The sequence below is a fragment of the Coenobita brevimanus genome, chromosome 105 (assembly GCF_032717465.1).
Source record: "Coenobita brevimanus isolate Jiangsu-jjx chromosome 105, ASM3271746v2, whole genome shotgun sequence".
Classification (NCBI taxonomy): Eukaryota; Metazoa; Arthropoda; class Malacostraca; order Decapoda; family Coenobitidae; genus Coenobita; species Coenobita brevimanus.
The window spans coordinates 24,753,649-24,775,474 of NC_137058.1; the positions used below are offsets into that span (position 1 = coordinate 24,753,649).

A 21,826-nucleotide genomic window follows, 5' to 3' on the forward strand; every position below is an offset into this window, starting at 1 on the left:
ATCATATCCAAGTGTTCATGCACTGCTAAATTTCAGTATTCCAGCTGGAGAGACAGCAATTCTAGACTAAGCTAGTGTAAAAGGGCAAAGCACCATATTCTAGTGTTGATCTCATTTCAACTCAGCACTGAATGGAAAGATGGCAATTTGACACCAAGTTACAGTGATCAAAGTATATTCATGAAGAAATGGTGAGAGGAAGTGGATGGGTGGCTACTGCTGTCCCTGGCAGGTAATACAATGAGAGTAAAGCATGGCCACAAACTTTATAACAAACCATGCACTCTCAGGCAGGACATATTCAGCTACAGGTACATACAGTCAAAGCCCAAGCTGAGACAAATTTTCTGTTAGATTTTTCTTTTCTTATCAGGTGGAACCAGGATTCCAGGGTCTTGAATGGTTAGTGAATGGGAGTGTGGCTCATTCAACTGGGCAAACTTTGGCCTGTGTCTCATTCCATCAGCTTCATTCTGGCTCTCAGGACCGTACTTCATCTCCCTCTATGCTGGGAAGGGAGGTCTGGATAATGATGATTATGATGATGATGATGATGTTGATGATGATGATGGTGATGGTGAAGGTGATGATAATAATGATGATGAAATAATAATAGTAATGATGGCAATAATAATGGTAACTTACCACTCCTAATCTGTCTAGTATGATTGAAATACACATTATAGACCTCTTCAGCTTTCATAATTATAATAATGATGATGATAATAATGCTAATAATAATGATAACTTACCACTGCCAGTCTGTGTAGAGGGTTGAAGTAAGTTTTATTGGTCACTTCTTCATCCTTGGGCAGTCTGATGCTGATGCTGATGTTGACGATGACAATAATGATGATAATAATTAAAATAGTAATGAAGATGCTACTAATAATCGTAAAAATGATAATAATGATAACTTACCACTGCCAGACTGTGTAGTGTGGTCAACATACACTTGATTGCTGGCGTGCTCTGCTTTCAGCCACACCCAGCTGTTTCCATCGTCATCCACGTTAATACTCCACCCGCAGAGCCCCCCCTCAAAGTCGCAGTACCCAGGCAGGTCACAAAAGCCGCGTCGGGCGCTTAGGTCATCCCAGGCCATGTATCCCTGTGTCCCGCCCTTCCTCAGACCCTCCAGCATCACCTGAGTAAAGAAAATCATCATTATTTCTATCATTAACATTATCATTATCATCAATCATCATGATTATTTATCATAATCATCATCATCAACATCATGCTTGGGATATGGTGAGAAAGAATAGACATGACAAAAGGAGGACGAGGGCCCAGAAAGCAAGGAAAGAAAGAGAAAAACATTATGAACGGAAACAAATTATCGTAATCTAAAGGGAAAGAGGAAAACACAATAAAGAGAGAACTAACCAACACAAACTCACATAATAAGTCTGTTGGTCCTTCAGTACAGGCAGAGATGTCTCGCCGTACTGCCAGCCATCGCGTCCATTGTAGGTGTGCTCCCAGATGCGATCGCTGAGAGTGTTATTTTGCACCAAGTGAACACCGAGTTCTCCCACATCTTCACTGGGGCTGGAAAATGAGACAATAGGGTAATTTTGTTAATTGCCCAGTAAATTAGAGGGAGGGGTGCCTAATAGTGGAGGACAGGGTGACATGGAAGAGATTTGTTTGTGGACATCCCTTCTTGAAATAAGCTGTCAGGATATGGAGACAGACAGACAGACAGACAGACAGACAGACAGACAGAAAGAAAGAAAGAAAAGGCACACAGACAGACAGACAGGTAGACAGATATTGTATACAGACTGATTACTGATAGAGACAGACAGATAGACAGATATACAGCAGCCAGACTGATACCATAATAAGCACACACTTACTTGGACGAGTAAAGGTAGAACCAGAACTGGAAGCAATCGCCATCGGGACTGGTGGTGTTAATCTCCTGGCTCCTCAACAGGGCAAACTCACCATCCTGATCCACACTCAAGGACAGGTATTCAAAATGGCCAAATGGAGTCCCCCAGGAGTGGTCGGAACTGGAAAATGACAAATAAAAACACTCTGCTGTAGTGCATTTACCCTAACCTGACAAAAACACCAGATGATACGGAAGAACATAAAAAAAAAAAAAAAAAAACTGCTATAGCATACTTATTCTAACCTGACAAATATTAAAAAAATAAATACATAAATAAAAAACATTATATAAAATAGTGTGTTTACTCTAACATGACAAATATACTGAACAGTACTTAAAAAACAAAACAAAAATGCTATTGTGCATTTTACTTTAACCTGACAAATATCCCCAACCCCCACCAACTCTTCTAGTCAGTCTCTCATTCACTGTACACCACAAAGTCATAAACCTGCTGGCTTGCTAAAACTCACGTAGGTGCAGAGACATTTTCCGATCCCTTGCCAAGTATCCAGGGTAAGGTTGCACCAAAAGCAAAGTCAGTCTCCCACCGGCAGGTCTCTGTCTCATCATCAAAGCTGCAGGATAGGCTGGGAGGACACAGGCCTTCTATGATGTCTATGTCGTCCAGCCGCACTTTGGCCTCTGTTCCAGCCGTTCGGACAATAAACAGTATCTGGAGGAAAAAAATGATGATGATGAAAACATTAATAGTAATAATAATCTATCTATCTATTTACCTATGTTGCTTCCCCCAAAGAAGGTGAGGTAGCCGAGACAGGACGACACACTCCCAATTTACTCATCCACACACACATTTTTATTCATATCTTAGACAGGGCATGATAATAATCCATCCTTCCATCCATCATCCAATCCTACGTTGCCCCATGAGGAGCGTAGGAGCCCGGGGCTAGGCAAGTTGGTCCTGACCTTTGAGATGAGAGTTGATAATAACAATACTATTACTACTACTGTACTGCTAACCATCATCGTTATCATCGTCACTGTCATCAACATCATCATAACCATTTTTCCCACTTAAAGATGGGTTGTGATACAATCCAACAACATTCTTCACCATCTTCATTCGGCCTCTTTTTCCCATCCACATATGGGGTGAGGTATGGTGCAGAAAACAAGAAAAAAATATGATAGTGGAAGAATTAATCAGTGACATGCCAAATGAAATGGGCCACACACTCATTCACTTGCCATTCAGGACCCTGGAATCCTATGACTTAAAGAACAGCATGACCAGTGTAATGGGCTGCACTCATTCACTTGCCAATCAAGCCAATGGAATCCTGAATCTATAAATATACCTGATATACTGTGGCGCTGAAAAGGTTGAGATGTTGAGTACGCCAGTCGAGATAGTTTCCGCTCATCACCCACACGGTCTCATTCTGGTCTTCATGGCTTATCATCACATGAATGCTGGCACGACCGTCAATGAAGTACCTGTGGAGCGGAAAGGTAAATCATCATCATCATTATCAGTCCTCACTGACCTCACCACTGCAATCATCATCAAAATAATCATCATCAATACCATCACCATTACCACAATCATCCTCATCACTACCATTATCATAACCATCATCTGGATGTGAACCTACAAGACTGCAGGTGGAAGCAGCCCTTCATCTGCAGTCCACCATCCTCCTTCTGGGGGAGAGGAAGGACACTTACCTAACCACTAATCACCACATGAAGGCATCCCTCTCTAGCACCAAAGTGAGAGGCAACAGAATATAAATGGACTGTTTACAACGCACTCCGACTCACCGGAATGACACGCAGAACCCAATTGAAGGCGAGCGAGGGAGAGTCTCCAATATGGCGGTTGTGTTCTCCGCCGCTCCCTTGGTGATTAAATAGGCGTCTGTGGAACACAATATTGGCAACCATCATTACCTGTAGTACTTACTATATCAAGGGTAGCCTGTTGTTATTATAGTTAACTTCTCTCTGCATTACCCACAGAACAGTCATGTGCAATATGGCATTTTGACATAAAAAATAGTTTTTATTTTAGGTTACATGATTTTTTTTTTTTTTTTTTTAAGCTTCATCATCATCAACATCATCCAGATCTCTTTTCCCATCTAAGGATAGAGTAAGGTAGAGTTTAGAGAGAAGAAAAAACTTGATAGAAGGAGAGCTCTAATTAGTAAAAGCAATATAAACAGAACATAAACCAAAAGTACAAGAGAATTGAATTATACCAGGTGGACCAAAAACAGGTCCCCACTATAAACTCATATGGCAGTATTCTATGTGTTTTTGGCTCAGTCTGATGTGGGCTTAGGTGTGGTAGTGGGAGTAGGAAGTGAATAAATGATGCAAGGTAGGCGATGGTAACTCAGTCTGCTCGTGTGGGTGTGGGTGCGGCAATGGGAGAAGGAAATGAATAAATGATGCAAGGTAGGCGACGGTAACTCAGTCTGCTGGTGTGGGTGTGGCTGCGGCGATGGGAGAAGGAAATGAATAAATGATGCAAGGTAGGAGATGGTAACTCAGTCTGCTCGTGTGGGTGTGGGTGCGGCAATGGGAGAAGGGAATGAATAAATGATGCAAGGTAGGCGATGGTAACTCAGTCAGCTCGTGTGGGTGTGGGTGCGGCAATGGGAGAAGGAAATGAATAAATGATGCAAGGTAGATATTGAAAACTCAGTCTGCTGGTGTGGGCATGGGAGTGACTGTGGGAGTAGGTAGTGAATAAATAATGCAGGACAGAAACTTACAACATTGCCTAAGCCGTACCAACAACACACAAGAAATCTTTGGGTGGAGTGGAAGAGGAGTGTTATATATATGGACCATGCTTTTACCTACTGTATATTTCAGTCACGTGGAGGAGGATGGAGAATGAGAGACTAACTAGAAGAGTGTATGTAAGTGAGGTGGAGGGAAAAGACCAAGGATGAGATGGTGGATTGGAGTGGAGAGACATACGAGATAGAGGGGTAAGAATTGGAGGGAGGGCAGGCAAATGGTGGAGGATAAGGTGATGTGGAGGCTATTAGTTTATGGCTTATGGGATTAAGGTGTCTGGCAAAAGATAGATAAACAGACAGATAGACAGATGCAAGTAAAAATAAATTGGTTAAATATAGTATACTCACTTGCATCCTCGTTCCAATAAACAAAGTCACTATCATCATTGTGGCTCTGATACAGATGGCAAGGCTCAGAGAAGGTGCAGCGAATGTCCTCCTGTTGAAGCAAAGCATCATCACATCAGCACTATCTTTATCATTTCCCAGCTACCAATGGGGTGAGGGAGGATCCAGAAAATAAATATAAAGAAAGCACAAAAACGGAAGAAATGTCAAGAGCATTCCTGGTGACTGTGTGAGGAAAGGTGACATTAACCCGCTCTTATTACATGGAAAAATATCTTTGAGAGTGGAGGTGTTTGGATATCAGATGTTTGGAGTTGAGAGGCGGTACTGTATCACTCCCTACTTACCGATGTTGGAGTTTCATTCGGGGAACACAATTCAAACGCAACGTCATCAATAGCAATATCGTACTGTGTCACCATCCACGAGGCAAAGTATTTTGTACTCATCACCTCAACCTGTGTGGGCAAAGAGAAAAAATTTATACCTAACACATTATGATAAACAGCCAGTCATCATCAGAGAAGCAAAATAAAGTTCTTTTGAAGAGGAAAACAATTCAGCAAATAACATAAGCTTTACAATTACAAAAGAAAATGAGTGAATACATTACTCACCGTTATACGTGAATTATGCTCCCCAATGAAAAGGGATGCATACAGCCAGTCACTAGTAAAGTAACAGGAGAATCCGTCCGAGGCCAACTCCTGTCTGGTGGTGTCGTCTGTCTGTGCGATGACCCTCAGTGTTGGCTCGTCACCCGTGCAGAAATACCACAACGTGACCGTACAACCAAGACCAGGTGGACCCACGACTGGAGAGATCATTATGGCGGTCGATTCCGGTACACCTGTGAAGCACGGGATTTGAGATAACTTTTTGGTATTATGTCTATCATCATCATCATCATTGTTGCCATCATCATTACCATTATCATAATCATTACACAACTTTCTCTTTAATAAATGAAAAGGAATTATCCCCTTAATATACAGTATTTAATCGTATCTGACAACCCAGATGGTGCTCACATGTGGTATCCCCCTTAAGAGTTAGTGTAGTCTGTGCTGCACACTCTCCTAGTCAGTCTCTTATTTCCCACTCTCAGCATAAGGCCAAACCAGGATACTACTCCCAATTCCTTCCAGCACATCCACATCAGCACCACAATTCTCCCCTAAGCAGAGTACAGTATTTAAATGTACCTGACAATTTAGCTGGTGCCCACATGTAGTAGCCGTCCCCTGAGGAGTTGGTGTGGTCTGTATCAGGTGCTGTGCAGTCGGGGTACTGTGAATCAGAGGCCTTGATTCGCGACCAGCTGTAGGTGGAGTCACTGGCATCCTCCCATCCTCCTGAGTCATTCTCAAAGTCTGTTGTGCCACATAACTTCTCATCTTCACCTTGTGGGCAGTCTTGGTTGAAGTCACACACCTTAAATGGAGAAAAAAAATAAATATGAAAAAGAGGAATAAGATATCTTGTATGAAGAAGTGATATCACAAACTTAGAATGAAACAAAAACTAAAAAATGCTCGGATGAAAAAGAGAAACCTTGAATGATGAAGTTTGGATTTAAGGCTGTATATTAAGTGGCATAAGAGGCTTGATAGCACCTTTCCCTTAGCAACTTATTCTGCATATTATACCCTGACATTCTCTTGTAAGCTATTTAAATAATTTCAATATCTGTATTTTAATTTACATAGGTGGGTTCCTAGCACCTCCTCCTTAGTTATTTATTTTCCATATTACAGACTGAAAAAGACTTGGGATTAAATCACAGAGTGTGATCTCAGAGATAAGGAACTAAACAGAGAAACTGCTAGAGACTGTGCAACAAGGAAATCCACCACTGGCAACCAAGGTTGATACATGCAGGTTAGAGCCTTAATAAATGAAATGAAATGAATACATGTTCTTCTTTGTTATTTATATAATTTCAATTCAACAGTAGATCAACAACATACAAGAGGACAGTGAGGTGTAAACACGCAGCATAAATGGCTAAAGATAATGCCTTAAGAAGTCTCCAAAGCTACTTAGAATATGACATAACAAACCTTGGATGATAAATAGGTTGGATCCTGACCAGTTCTTCCCACCTAAGGATGGGGTGAGGCAGGCTCCAAGAAGCAAGGGAAGAGGAGAGACAGCAGAGGAAGAACCAATTAACAGAGGGAGAACCAATTAACAGTAAGCCTAGTTAAACAGGCCACACACCCTTCCACTCAACACTCAAACCCGCCAGGATCCTGACTCTACCTCACAGCTATCTTACATAATGACTTACTGAATCCTGTCTCTGTCTCACAGCAATCTTACATATGGACTTACTGAATCAATAAGCATGCCTGTGTAAATTTGGTCCAGGTTAGGGCCACCCACTCATTCACTCACCATTCAAGTCCCTGGAATCCTGACTCTTACATATGGACTTACCAAATCAAAAGGTATGCATGAGTAAGTCTGGTCAGAGTTTAGGCAAGGGTAGGCACCATCACAGGGCTCCTCGGTGGTGCTGATGGGGGGTGGGGTGAGGTAACCAAGGTCAACTTTACACTCGGGGGTCAGTGAGATGTCGTCTACGCACACTGAGCCATATTCTTCAATTTTTCCAATGATCTCAACCTGTGGCAAAAAAATAAAAATAAATAAAAATATAAATAAATAAAAAACTGATAAATACAAAAAATAAAATAAAAAATAAATTAATACGTGTTCTGAACCTCTGAATGTTACTGTAAATCCATAAAAATATCAAAACTGACGTAAAAAGGGTCAATACATCAGTTCCAGCCAATGATCCACACCCCTTAAGTTTTCCAATACAGTATTTCAACCTGTAGACAAAATATAAAATAACAAGTAAAAAAAAACTAATCATTATCGTATTTATCATCATCGGTGTGATTATTGCACAGTGTATAAAAATATTCATCATTCATTCATTGCCAGACGCCATGTATCCCAAACGGGGTGGCCAAGGGCTCAGAGTTAATTGTTTTACAGGGAGAGGCACTAATCCTCCACCAACCCCACTTGACACGTAGGGAGAACGTTATGCCAGCAGCATCTGGTGTTCCCAGGCGGTCACCCATCCAAGTACTAACCAGACCCAACGTTGCTAAATATGGCAACATAAAATAAGCAGTAAGTAAGGCACTACTAATCATCATCAGCATTATCCTAACCTCTTTTTTCCCACTGAAGGACAGAGTGAGATGGTCCTGAAAACAGAGAAAGAGACAGCACAACAGAAAGAACACTGTAGGAACACCGTCAAGAGTAGACCCAGCAAAACGAGCCAGACAGTAGATCATCATCATCATCATCATCATCACCATCACCACCAGCACTGCATCCCAATTTCCTTTCCTCACCTATAAATGGGGTGAGGTAAGGCAAGGAGAGAATAAAACACAACAGTGAGAGAGCTAACCAACAACACTGGTACTCACATAAAACCGCACAGATGCATTGATGTTCGAGGTGAAGCGCTCCCAGTAAAAGGCCTCCTGCGCCTTTGCCTCAGTGTCAGATTGGCCCAAGATAGTCTGGCTTGGGTACTCCCTAAAAATGATACTCAGTGTTGTCGATGGCTTGCCGGACACTGCGTGGTACAGTCTCACCTGAAAAAAAAAAAAAAAAAAAAAAATATATATATATATATAGTCAATTTTTCAATTGATGGAACTTGATCACTCCCACAAAATCACTCTTGTCATACAATTAATCTTTATACAATTGTTTGTTCACAGGTTCTTAACATTTTAGCATGTTTTTTCTATATTTGATCACCATTTTTGCTTATATGATCACTACGATCCCCTACAATGCATAATTTTTTTATACATGACTGGTGGTAGGTGGGGGTTCTAATCATTCACTCACTCGATATAGTGCTGCTTTGGGTGTCTGCCCTTCCCTCTCTTCCTTCCTTCCTCTTCTGTCCTTCTTTCCTTCATTTTTTCCTCAACCTTCTGCTTAAGGGTGACTTTACACTCCCTCTTCTGTCGTTCTTTCCTTCACTCTTTCCTCTTTATTCTGTCTATGGGTGCCTCTACACTGAGTGACAAGACAAATAGTTTCCTGTACACCTGGAAACCATTTACTACACCGGATGGTAACCATATAACCAAATTATGGCGCCTGGTGGTTTAATGGGTAATTAAGGAGCTCCAATTGGATTGAGCCGGTGTAGGTTTATATCCAAGGAACAGTTGGGGTTTACTGCTCACGTAATGCCACTCAGGGATGAGTGAGGCTGGTGACTCTCATCTTAAATGTCAGGACCAACTTGCCTAGCCCCAGGCTCCTAAGCTCCTCATGGGGTGACATAGGATTGGATGACGGATGGATGGATGGACCAACTTTGCTAATATAATGACCACAATCCCTGCCTACATTCAAAATATGATCAATTGTTATTTCATTGGTTTTACCACGAATGTAACCCAATCGTACAGAAAGTCTGACCTGTACTGTACTGTGGTCCACAGCACAGGAGAACAGTAGGGGCAGCAGCATTTTTTAATCCAGCACATAATGATAATGGGCACAGCAGTTTAACTAAAAAAGAATGCATTTTCTTTCATCATCATGCTGACCTTTTACTTGCAATCTTGTTTGTAGAGATGTTCTTTACATGTGCATGCCAAACAGATTCACCCACTGACTATAGAATCAAATAAAATATCTAAATAACTCCATACTTTACCTGGCACCATTGTGACGGATCAATAACAGGACTGGTTAAGGTGGATGAAGCTGATGAATCTGCTGTTAGGACCATCATGTGTCCGTCGGCAATGTTGACGGTGTGGTCTCGGTAGGGCGGCTGGGCGTTGTAACGTGCTTGTGTTCTTGTGAAGGCACCAGACAACATCCACCCACACAGATCACCCTCCTCTTCAAAACTACATCTTAGTGGGTAGTAATCTGGCAAAATTCATACAGCATTCATTAATATTTTACTCATGAGACTCATCATCATCATCATCCACCACAGAGCATCCACCCACACAGACTATTCTCCTCCACAATGCTGCATCATAGTGAGTAGTCATCTGTTACACATACTGTATAAAATATCCATTAGTAATTAAATTCAAGTACACTTATAGACACAAATATACTAAGTCATCATCATCATCATCATCCTGATCTCTTTTCCACCTGTCAATGGGGTGAGGCATAAGGAGAGTTAGTACAGTCTGCCCAAGTGAATAGGTCACACACTCATTCACACCCCACTAAAGATAAAAAAGAAAGCTACCATAGTAATTATGAGGTAGATATGTATCTCCCTGGTTACTAGTAAAATCAACCCTCCAATCTGACTACACATGGCTATCAACTGAACTGAAAGGAGCTAAGGCTCTCTGGAAACAAACACAGAAATGGGTTTTTACTTCCTGCACATTGCTTTGTCAGCATAATCTCTGCTGTCATCTGTACAGTCACATTTAGCTCCTTTCAGGTAACCTGCACTATTTCCACACATACGGTAACCACTAATACATCAGCACAAGGCATGGGAGCTGAGCAGTCTTTCATTACAACCTCATCTGCTATTATTACCTTATCAGACATTCCCAGCCCTAGCTATGAGGAGGAAATGTGTCCCCTTGGTTACTTGTCAAATCAACCCTCCAGCTGGACTACACTTGGCCATTAACTGAGCAGAAAGGGATTAGGAATCTTGCTCAGGTCATAACAAATACACTACAGTACTGTTTTTTCACTTACCACACGTTCCTTCATCAGTATAATCTCCGCAGTCATCCGTAAAGTCACATTTAGCATCTTGAGGGTAACATGCTTTATTCTCACACTCAAGGTAGCCACTCGGTATGTCAACACAAGGCGTAGGGGCCTCACAGTTCTTCATAACAACTTCATCCGCTATTATTACTTCATCGGACACCCCTGAGCTGATGGCCTCCAGGAAAAGGTGGAAGGTAGATGGAACACGGCCAAGAAGAAGCAGGACTGTCTGCCATCCATCTAGGGAATTCTGAGCTGAGAACAGCTTTGTTGGGTCGGCACCTCCATGCTCCATGTACAGATTCAACCTCGGGCCTGGAAGAGAGTATCATCATCATCATCACCAGGTATGGACGACAGTATGATCATCATCATCAGCAGCAGCAGCAGCATCCTGGCACTAGTTTCCTCCTAAAAAGATGGGATGAGGTTGAATCCAGAAACAAAGAAGGCAATAAAGTGGGAGAACAATCAACAGCATGCCATCTTACGGGAGACAGAGAAGTTAGTAAGGGATGTCCACATAAATAGGCAGTGAAACAGTGAAGTCATCTGGTTATATTGGTGCCACACGATTGTGTATCCAAACAGAGGAACCTTACTCACCTGTGGACTCTGCGGCAAAGAGTTGAAAATCAAGCTGGATGGTGCAGGAATAGTGAGTGGGCTGTAGGGTGCGGGTCAAAAGGCGAGGCTTGTTTTCAATATCACCATCCTTTTCTTGAACCATCATGTAGTGTCCGTGCTTTCCTGTAGGATTGTCAGGGTCTGGGGGAGAAAATACATAGCTTAAAGTCAAATTCTAGGAGCCAAACTTTCCACAACATTATGTATGAGTTTCATAATTTGGCTATGTAAATGTGGAGCAACAATATTATCCAGGCTGATAAAAAATAAAATTAAATAACCCATGCTCCCCCTTAAGGAATCCCCAGTTGATGCTTTCTATGGACCGGAAGCTAAATCACGTGCCAGAACCAGCTAATTACTTCCAAATGGTAGATGGAAAATGTTAGGAAAAAGTGAAACATGCAATAAGATTTGTAATAATGTGAGAGTTTTGGCTTGGACATTGACTCTATCTACTTGTGGTTGAATGTCCGCTGCCAAAGAGTAATGATGATGTACTAGTTACCCAGCTTGAGGCCGCACTTCACTCTCATGGTATTGTCAGTTTGCGTTCATCTAGCAGAACTTGGTCATTGGCATAACTTGAATACTAGGCTGTAGCTATACAGAATTCAGTGAGCTTTAGTTATGAGGAAGGAAGGAATCTCCTTGCTTACAATACCCATCTTAGTCTAACTTGGCCTAAAACTGCCATCTCTCCATCTTGAATGCTGAGCTTAAAGAATAGTTTAACCCTAGAATGTTATGCATGTCAAGAAGAGGTACTGCAGAAAGGATGTAGAGTGATAGTATTGTATTTTCTGCCACTAAGCTATATGAAACAGCCTGCAAAAGGACAAGTTAGAGTAAAAGAGTAGTCAAATCTATCTTTCAGTCTGACTACACCTGGCCAACAACTGAACTGAACGATTTTTGGTTCTTTGTCAGTCAAAAACAAACTGACTATAGTGCCTCATGGGGTCATTTTGGCACATATTATTGTCTACAACTACAGCATACAAATTCTAAGCTCACCTGCAGTCAGTTGCCACCACAGACGTGTTGAGTCTTGTGATGTCTCCACACTACGCCAGCCACACGTGTCATCTGCAAAGTCACATGCAGCGCACCAAGATTCATCATCACCAAACACACACTGCAGCCGATAATCACACACCTGATGGGGAAAAATAATACATATATACATAAATTAGTAAAGAAATAACAGTTTCTCTCAGCTAAGGTTTAGGTGAAATACGGTTCAGAGAGCAAGAAAAAAATTATACAGTAGAAGGAAAAACTGACCAGAGTCTGCCCAGATAAATGGAATGCACTGTAATTCATTCACTAATCAAGCCCCCAGAATCCTGACTCCACCCCACAGGCAACTATAGCCACACCTGAGTATTTCATATCGCCTATCAGCTTAAGTCAACAGATCTATCAAACTGTAAATCAAATGATGCCATGCATCCTCTTAAGCAATCCCTATGCTGAGGTTGGCCATAGAGCTAATGTTTTCTATGGACTGGGAGCTAAACCAAGTGCTACACCAGCTAATTACTTCCCAACAGTTACCAGAAAATGTTGGGAGAATAAATAACTAACAAACAACAAAACAAACAGTAACAGTCAATCACATATTAATCTCCCTACGTACATACATTGCATCTGATAGTTACACACTTGAAGGTAGCACTACATAGAGTAAGTGGATGATGGGCATTCCCTCTGAGACCAATCAGATAAATTACCTCATCACCAGGGATAGTGCTGCCGTCACTGCATCGGAAGTTTGAGAGAGTGGAGTTTTCCTGGCACGATCCTTCATAGAGTTCAATGTCGTCCAGCGCCACAACGTTGGTGTGTCCCGCCACTCCCTGTGCTGAAAATGCTAACCACTGCTGAGGGGAGTCGGCCATCTCAATCTGAAAACAATGATTACAGCAGATTAACCAGCTTGTTTTCATCTGATGGAAATGGGTCACTATCACAATTCAAATGCTATGTTGTGATACTGTGAATTTTGATGAGTCTTTGTTATGAGGCAGTAGTGACCTTCCTTGGTTACTATACTCGTTTTACTCTAACTTGGCCTAAAACTGTCCTCTTTCCATCTTGAATGCTGAGGTGTAACAGGAGGTTAATACTTGAATATGCTACTAGTCACAAAGCAGAGTTATGGGAAGAATGCAGAGCTGTAGCACTGTCAATCTGTCACTAAGCTACGAATAAACTGGATAAGGACAAAAATATGAAACAATTTACAGAGAAAGAACTAAAATTATCATCATCATCATCATCATAATCATCATAATTATCATGGTCTTTATTCACAGGTAAGGGCAGACTGAGGTAAGATCCAGAAAAGAAGGAAGGAGGAAGTATCAGAGCAGGAACTACCCACAGCATATCCAGTGAAATAGGCCAGATATATTTAACAACTCAGCAGCACTACAGGATTACATGAGAGAGGGATAGCTACTGATGCAACTCTTCAACTACCAAGCGGTGAGTAATCAGTGGTATGAAATTCTGAGGGTTAGCACTATATTTATCATCATCATTAGTAGTAGTACTGTAGTAGGAATAGTAGAAGTGGTGAAAGTGGTAGCAGCAGCAGTAGCTGTGGTGGTGGTAGTAGTAGTAGTAGTAGTAGTAATAGTAGTAGTAGTAGTTGTAGTAGTAGCAGTAGTAGTAGTAATAGTAGTAGTAGTAATAGTAGTAGTAGTAATAGTAGCAGTAGTAGTAGTAGTAGTAGTAGTGGTAGTAGTAGTAGTAATAATAGTAGTAGTAGTAGTACTAATAGCAGTAGTAGTAGTAGTAATAGCAGTAGTAGTAGTAGTAGTAATAGCAGCAGTAGTAGTAGTAGTAATAGCAGTAGTAGTAGTAGTAGTAATAGCAGCAGTAGTAGTAGTAGTAGTAGTTGCAACCCCAGGCTCATCTGAAACACAAACCCAGTTGACTGCAGGCTAACAACAATACGTCATCATATTGAAGGGAGGTTACGAATCCCAAGCACTGCCCACCTGAACATGCTGCCACAGAAGACCCTGGGATTCCTCCATGGTCTTCAGTATGGAGGTTTCCGTGAGCATTATTGTCCTCAAGTCCAGGCGCCCCACCTAAAATAAGCCGTCACCACCATATCATCATTTTCACTATTACCATCATCATCATCATCATCATTATCACCACTGCTGTCACCATCAATGTTGTCATTATCACCATCATCATTATTGTCATTATCATCACCATCACTGTCATCATTATCATCATCACCCCAACCTCTTTTCCCCACCTGAAGATGAGGTAAGGCAGGGTCCAAAATGAAAGAAAGAAAAGAGAATTACAGTACAGTATATGACACAGTATATGACCCACCTTTCCACCAAACATGTGGAGCCAGAACGATAAGCAGGAATCTCTATCAAGTACGAACAACTCGGAAAGCATGGTAGCAGAGAGGGCACTGTCGGGAGAGTCGTAGAAGTAGAGGTAGTGGCCGTAAGGTGTCTGTGTGGTGTGGTCGTAGGGCGGAGCGTAACCCAGTCCACCTGCCTGGCTTGGGTCATCAGAGACTTGACCTGTGGGAGGGAAGGAATGAGTGTGGTAAAGTAGGTCGTTGTCATCATCATCATCATCATCTTCATTATTATTTCTTTCATTATCCTCCTCCTCCTCCTCCTCCTGCTCCCTCTCATCATCACCATCATCATCGTTATCATCTTCATTACTGTTATTGCTTTCATTATCTTCCTCCTCCTCCTACTCATCATCATCACCATCACCATCATCATCATCATCATCATTGTTATGGCTATCATCATTCTCCTCCTCCCCCCCCACCTCATCATCATCATCATCATCATCATCATAATCATCACCTTCATAATTTTCCTCACCTGATGCAGAAATGGGGAAACAGAAAATACAAAAGTGGGAGAACTATCAACAGCATGCCTAGTGCATTGGGTCACACACTCATTCCCTCACCATTCAAGCCCTTGGAATCCTGTACAAATATAAACACCCACTATCACTCCACTGAAATGAGCCACACACTCATTCATACAAATTCAAGCCTCTGGAATCATTCTCAATATGTACTCACCACTACTACACCAAAATGGGAGCCATGCATTCATTCACTCATCATTCAAGCCCCTGGAAACCTATAGATATATATACACTCACCATTTCTCCACTCAGTTTCTTCAACATTCTGCCAGAGACAATTTCCTGCTTCAAAGTCACAAGAGACGCGGGCGGGACATCCACCAGGCAGCAGAGAGAAGTCATCCAGGCCGATATAGCCGTTGTTCTGCTCCAATACTCCCTTCACTTCTACCTGCCAAAGACCTGCTGCTTCTATTGGCAACCTGTGGGAATAATGTGCAAAATTTAGACAGTACAGAAGTAGTATCAATATTATTATATCATCATCATCATCTACATCATCAGCATCCTGACCATTTTTTACACCTAAGGATTGGGTGTGGTAGGATGCACACACACACACACACACACACACACCACACACACACACACACACACACACACACACACAAAAGAGAGCTAATATGACTGGGCACCTTAGTTAAGCCCCTGTGTCCCAACTCCCTCCTTATCCCATGAAAGGTGGATGTTGGACTGCAAGAGAGAAACTTAGGCCTGCAGTCCACTGGGATCATGTCTTGATAAACCTGGGGCAACAACAACAACAATAACAACTAGCTACTGTTACTACTATTACTACTACCATTACTATTACACCACTAGTACTACTGTTACTATTACTTCTACCTCTCCAGCTACTAACACTACTATTATTACCCTGTACAGTGCTACCATCACTACCACTATTTCTACTACTACTACTACTACTACTACACACCTCACAGCAATCCAGGTGGTAAACGGAGCCACAAACGTGCCAAGAGATATGGGGTCGGGATATTCATCATCGTGGAGCAGAATTTGAAGTTGTCCGGCATTCTTGGTGAAGAAGTACACAAAGGCCACACATGCCTCGGGCAGGTCACTGATGACGGGACTAATGAGGCTGGCTGTTGTCCCGGCACCATGGTTTACAGGATTGATGTACATGTACCGGCCTAGGGGAGAGATATTTATCAAACACCTTTAAACTGGCCGTAAATACTGTATTGGTAATTCATCATCATCATCATCATCACTATCATCATCACCATCACCATCATCATCATCATCATCAGCATCCAGACTGATCATAACTGTGATAGTGGGGATCATGATGGTAATATACACACATCCTAACACTCTCCCCACATCCCCTTAAAGGAAGGTGGTGGGCTGCAGAAATCAGGCAACTTCAGCCTGCAGTTCACTGAGTTCATATTCAGGTGAGTCCTGGGCCACAACAACAACAGGCGCGTGCTGTGTACCTGAGTTTAGTCCTGTGGTGTGGTCATCCAGCAGTTCTGAAGCATCAAGGCTGGACCCATGAGTCCAGTCGAAGTTGTCCGTGACAGGCTGCGTAAAACCACACAGGTCATCTGATTCAAAGTCACATGTCACTGTGGGAAAGAGACACATCTGCAAATTACAAATGTTATTTTCCCTGGGGGAGGGGGGAAACGACAGTTCATTCCAAAAATGTTTTTGAGTTTTTTTGTTACTTCATAGACAATGCTAAATACTGTACTGTATTATATTATATAATATTATATAAATACTACGTGTCAAGTGGGGTTGGTGGAGGATTAGTGCCCCTCCCTGTAAAACAATTAACTTTAAGCCCTTGGCCACCCTGTGTGGGATACATGGCGTCTGGCAATGAATGAATGAATGATATAAATACTATATAATATATAAAAAGAAACAACTTGTATATACAGACTGTTTGTTAACTAAATACCCTAGCCCAAAGTCTCTACGCTCCTGACAGAACAATACAGGATAATGAACAGAAAAAAAAATTATGTACTAGACAAAATAAAGTTATGTACTGGATAATACACAGAAAAAATATAACATTACTTGCTGGCTCATACATGAACAAAATAAAGTTATAAATGAAATAATGCATAGACCAAATAAAGTTAAGTCTACCTGTACAAGTCCAGGACGCTCTTGACTTACCAAACTCTGATGGTGGTGTGGGTGATGGAGGCAGGTCAGCACAGGTGTTGGGGTAAAGGTTCACATCGTCAATGCCAATGAACTGGTCGGGTGTCACTTTGGATGCCTCAAATAAGATGTTGTAGTTGTTGGTCTGCTCTATTACATCCAACTGAAAAATTGAAAAGGTAATCTAAGTTTTAATGTAACAATATTTTAACAGAGTAGCATCTGTATTTTCCTTATATAAATGTACTTCATATATACCAATGAATTATCTGAGAGGACCATGTGGAATTACATAGAAAAACAGACAGACAAATGAGGAGGTAAAGGAACATTGTGATGTTGATATGGATGTGACTGAATGTTAAGAGTTAATGGTTTGGCCAGCTGGAGATGATGGAGAATGAGAGACTGACTATAAGAGTGGAAGTGAGTGAGGTGGAGGGGGAAAGGAGGAAGGGGAGATCAAGGATGAGATGAGGGGATCAAGTGGAGAGAGATATATGAGAGACAGATGTGTGTGTTGGAGGGAGGACAGACAAATGGTAGAGGATACAGCAATGTGAATGCAATTTGTTTGTGGTCACCCCTTACAGGATTAGAGTGTCTGGCAATAGACTGACAGATTCTCAATACATCAGTACCACCAATGGATTCAGAAATCTATACTTACAGCAACAAAGGTCCATTTTCTGACATCAACACTATTGTCCAAAGTCAAGAGGGTGTCAATTGGATTCTCATCATGCTGAAGGAGCTGTAAAATGTAAAAACAAAAATTCATCATCATCACCATCATCATAATCATTATCAACATCACCAAGACCTCTTTTCCCACCAACGGACAGCAAAAAAAAAACTTGACATAGGATGCAACACACCAAAAGTCTGTCTAACTAAATGGGTCACACTTTCATTTACTCACCAATAAAAATGCCGTGGATTTTATGACAGTACTTAGCACAATGGCACATTTATTCACACTACAATATAGGATTTTTATTTATTTATTTATTTATTTATTTTATTATTATTATTTTTTTTCATGCATAGAGGCTGAAAGCTTGCAAAAATATGTCCTTCTGAAAGGAAACTGAAAAGAAGGTAAATTCAAGAGCTGTTGATTCTGAGATGTCAGGACACACTGGCACCACAGTTGGTGAGGAATAGAGAACTGTGCCTCTTAAAACTGTATGAAGTTTAGTCTAATTACGTGCAAACAGCTGTAAGCCATGGTTGAGTTCCAAGATACAGTACCACTTTTTTTATTTAACCATTTGTACTGTAATTTGGGAATCACTAGCAAATCAGCTTTATAAGTGCAGTAGTACTAGAAATTTAATTGGACACTTTTCTGCAATATGCTGTGGATTTAATGGTAAAAACAGCATTGAAAAGGGTATTTTATAGAGCAAACTTACCGTACTCTTAAGGAAAGTTTCATCCTATATACTTGCCTGCGACTTTGAATCCCAAAGTGTGAGATAAGTATTAGTGAGGCAGTAGCTGGGAATTCACCTGTCTGATGACTGTGTGTGTGTGTGTGTGAGGGGATAGGTTATGGAAGGAGGAGGGTTAGGGGTGCTAATGGTTCCTACCCCTCCCCTTCCCATCCCCACTCCTCACACACGTTACCACATAGGTCAATATCTAGTTACTGCATCACTACTACTTGTCCCACATTTATGAGTTTAAAGTGGTGAGTGAGTATTAGGCAGAACCTTTTTCAAGTGTACATAGAACAAAACTACAGTAATCCTTCATTCTTTGCACTGTTAGGGAACAGATACACCCATGCACTGCAAAGAAAAATCCATGAATAGTGTAAATCTATCTAAATGGACCCCCACAGCAATAAAGTTACTATGAATTGCTTAAAAACCATTTGTTGTGCCTCCAATTATCAGCACACATTAGAATATACTCATTTAAACTATTTTCTGATAATAAAAAAAATGTTAAAACACTGCAAAACACACCTAAAACTACTGTATTTTGGGAAGGGTTATTCATCTGCACAAAATCAAAACCAGCAAAATTGAAACCACAACAACTGAGGTATGACTGTACACCATTCACTTACCAATTGTACTTTCAACACTCCCGACCTTCCACTCTCGCCATACTTGACAAACCAGAAGCCAAAACAGGATGCTCCCTGGGCTGGTACCACCTCACTCTTCAGCTGCACAGTTTCAACTGAGACACAACAAATTGTATTATTTAAGTATAGTGTGTTCACATTAACTTGGTGGAGATTTTTGTCTTTTAGCAGTCCATTTCCCAGTGCTCAGTGACTCAATGAGACAAATCCACAGCCCTGCATACCTTCCATGGCACTTCCTAAATGACTATACTCTTTCCACCTCATCTTGGTCCAGATTTTTGTCCATTTGTAGTCTTTTTCCCATGGCTTAGTGGAAGAAAAAGACAATATTATGGCTTTACCTCTTTTTCATTGCACTTCTTCATGACCAGCACCATATGCTAGTGTTAATTTATTGACACAAATCAACATTCAGGATGGAGAGATGGCAATTTTAAGCCAAATTAGAGCAAAACAGGTATAGCTTTACAGCTTCATATTCCGGTGTTCATCTCTTTTATAACTCAGTATTCAAGATGGAGAGATGGCAATTTTACATCTATTAAAGTGAACAGTGTATAGTCTATGAGTCTTTCAGCACTCCCTACTTTATCAATATACTCCATAATTCAGAAAATGAGCAGATAAAGATATAAATACCTTTTATGCACTTCAATAATACTGTATTACTAAATAGCTATCTCAGTTCCTTGAGATAACTATGCCCGAAAATATATGACTACCTCACAGCATCATCATATCATCATCATCATTACCATCACCATCCACCTGATTTTTTTCTTATGTTGAGAAGAAATCAAAGCCTTGATGCCTGCAAAGCTGTTTCCCCCCCAAAAAAAAAATAAATAAATAAAATAAAATAAAATAAAAATGGATAAATCTAAGTATCTGTCCACTGCAGACTCCTCAATCCTGTAAGGGGTGGCTACAAACAAATTGCCTCCACGTTGCCCTCTCTCCCTCCATTTCACCGTCCTCCCCCCAGCTCACCTGCCTCTCTCATATACCTCTCCACTCCATCCCTCCAACTCACCCTCATCCTCCCCCCTTCCCTTTCTCCCCCTCCACCTCACTTACATATATTCTCCTGGTTAGTCTCTCACTCTCCATCTTCTCCACATGGCTAAACCACCTGAGTGTATTTCTCCTAATGCAAAATTCAAGATCTGTGTTATCTTATTTCTAGATGCCTGGACAAATTGCATTTGAAATACTGGAGGTTACAGGGAAGGAAGACAGTTCCTGAGCTGAACTGCTGCATACATGACTGACAGTATCAGAACTCTTGCACTGGGAGGCTGAACAGAAATGGAGTGCGAGTGTGCTGCCAGATGGTGCTATATACCCACTGTAATGGAGGAGGCAGGGAAGTGGACAGTTTAGAGGTGTAGTGACCACTGAAATGTCTATGATAAACAGGTAAAGATGCAAAAGTGTGGCAAAAAGAGAGGTGTTGAAGGGAGTCAGTGAGAGGAGGGAAGCTGACAAGACAAACAGCCTTTGACTCCACCATGTTTAGAAGAGCTGTATGTGGAGAGCTGCCCCACATACAGCAAAAAACTATCTGAAAATATCCATATAACAGTTACATACTCTCTAGATGACGAACCTGTTGAGTTCCCATAAGCTGTGAAGTCAACATAAGCATAGAGTCCATCCTCTGTGGTGTGGTCAACGATGGGACCCGATACAATGCTTGGGTCGCCAGTGATGCCCTGACCTATCAGCCAAACCATATCACTGAGTGCCTTGTCCCTCCACCCACACAAGCCCGCATCAAAGTCACACGATATGGAGCTGACTGGACAGGGGCTGGCCTCGAGGGAGACATCATCAACCACCACACTTGTTCCCTCTGGCTTTGGGTACTCTGCCTTCAACACAATCTGAAGAACGCCAGTTGGTCATAATCATCATCATCATCATCATCACTAGATATGGAGCTGATATAATATGGGCTGATCACAAAGCAGATATTATGACCACACTTGTTCTAGTGGGCTCTCAGTCCTCTGCCCTCAACGCAGCCTGAAAAACTCAAACTGTTCATCATCATCATCATTATTCTTATCATCACCACTGTCATCAAATGTGGAAGGTGGTATTGATCATCATCCGCTCACATGATGTACAGCTGCCTACTTTTTCCTTCACCTTTATCATTCATTTTCTGTGTCTACTCTCATGTTTTCCTAT

The 21,826-nt window shown here is 41.5% G+C and overlaps 1 protein-coding gene across 1 annotated transcript in view; it reads right to left on the reverse strand.

Moving 5' to 3' along the window:
• The window catches only part of LOC145416269 (MAM and LDL-receptor class A domain-containing protein 1-like), a 94,199-nt gene that overhangs the window by 44,548 nt on the left and 27,825 nt on the right, over positions 1-21,826 (reverse strand). The window contains exons 25-49 of the mRNA XM_080285268.1: positions 21,240-21,504; positions 19,607-19,722; positions 17,539-17,689; positions 16,842-16,973; positions 16,313-16,532; positions 15,613-15,797; positions 14,800-15,002; positions 14,445-14,540; positions 13,170-13,343; positions 12,451-12,592; positions 11,413-11,574; positions 10,789-11,121; positions 9,753-9,978; positions 8,499-8,610; positions 7,480-7,668; positions 6,243-6,471; positions 5,655-5,887; positions 5,385-5,495; positions 5,038-5,128; positions 3,698-3,794; positions 3,232-3,370; positions 2,380-2,582; positions 1,866-2,024; positions 1,404-1,554; positions 922-1,147 (exon numbers count right to left, since the gene is read on the reverse strand). Of these exons, the coding sequence (XP_080141394.1) occupies positions 922-1,147; positions 1,404-1,554; positions 1,866-2,024; positions 2,380-2,582; positions 3,232-3,370; positions 3,698-3,794; positions 5,038-5,128; positions 5,385-5,495; positions 5,655-5,887; positions 6,243-6,471; positions 7,480-7,668; positions 8,499-8,610; positions 9,753-9,978; positions 10,789-11,121; positions 11,413-11,574; positions 12,451-12,592; positions 13,170-13,343; positions 14,445-14,540; positions 14,800-15,002; positions 15,613-15,797; positions 16,313-16,532; positions 16,842-16,973; positions 17,539-17,689; positions 19,607-19,722; positions 21,240-21,504 (4,345 nt within the window). The remainder of the gene's footprint in view (positions 1-921; positions 1,148-1,403; positions 1,555-1,865; positions 2,025-2,379; positions 2,583-3,231; positions 3,371-3,697; positions 3,795-5,037; positions 5,129-5,384; positions 5,496-5,654; positions 5,888-6,242; positions 6,472-7,479; positions 7,669-8,498; positions 8,611-9,752; positions 9,979-10,788; positions 11,122-11,412; positions 11,575-12,450; positions 12,593-13,169; positions 13,344-14,444; positions 14,541-14,799; positions 15,003-15,612; positions 15,798-16,312; positions 16,533-16,841; positions 16,974-17,538; positions 17,690-19,606; positions 19,723-21,239; positions 21,505-21,826) is intronic.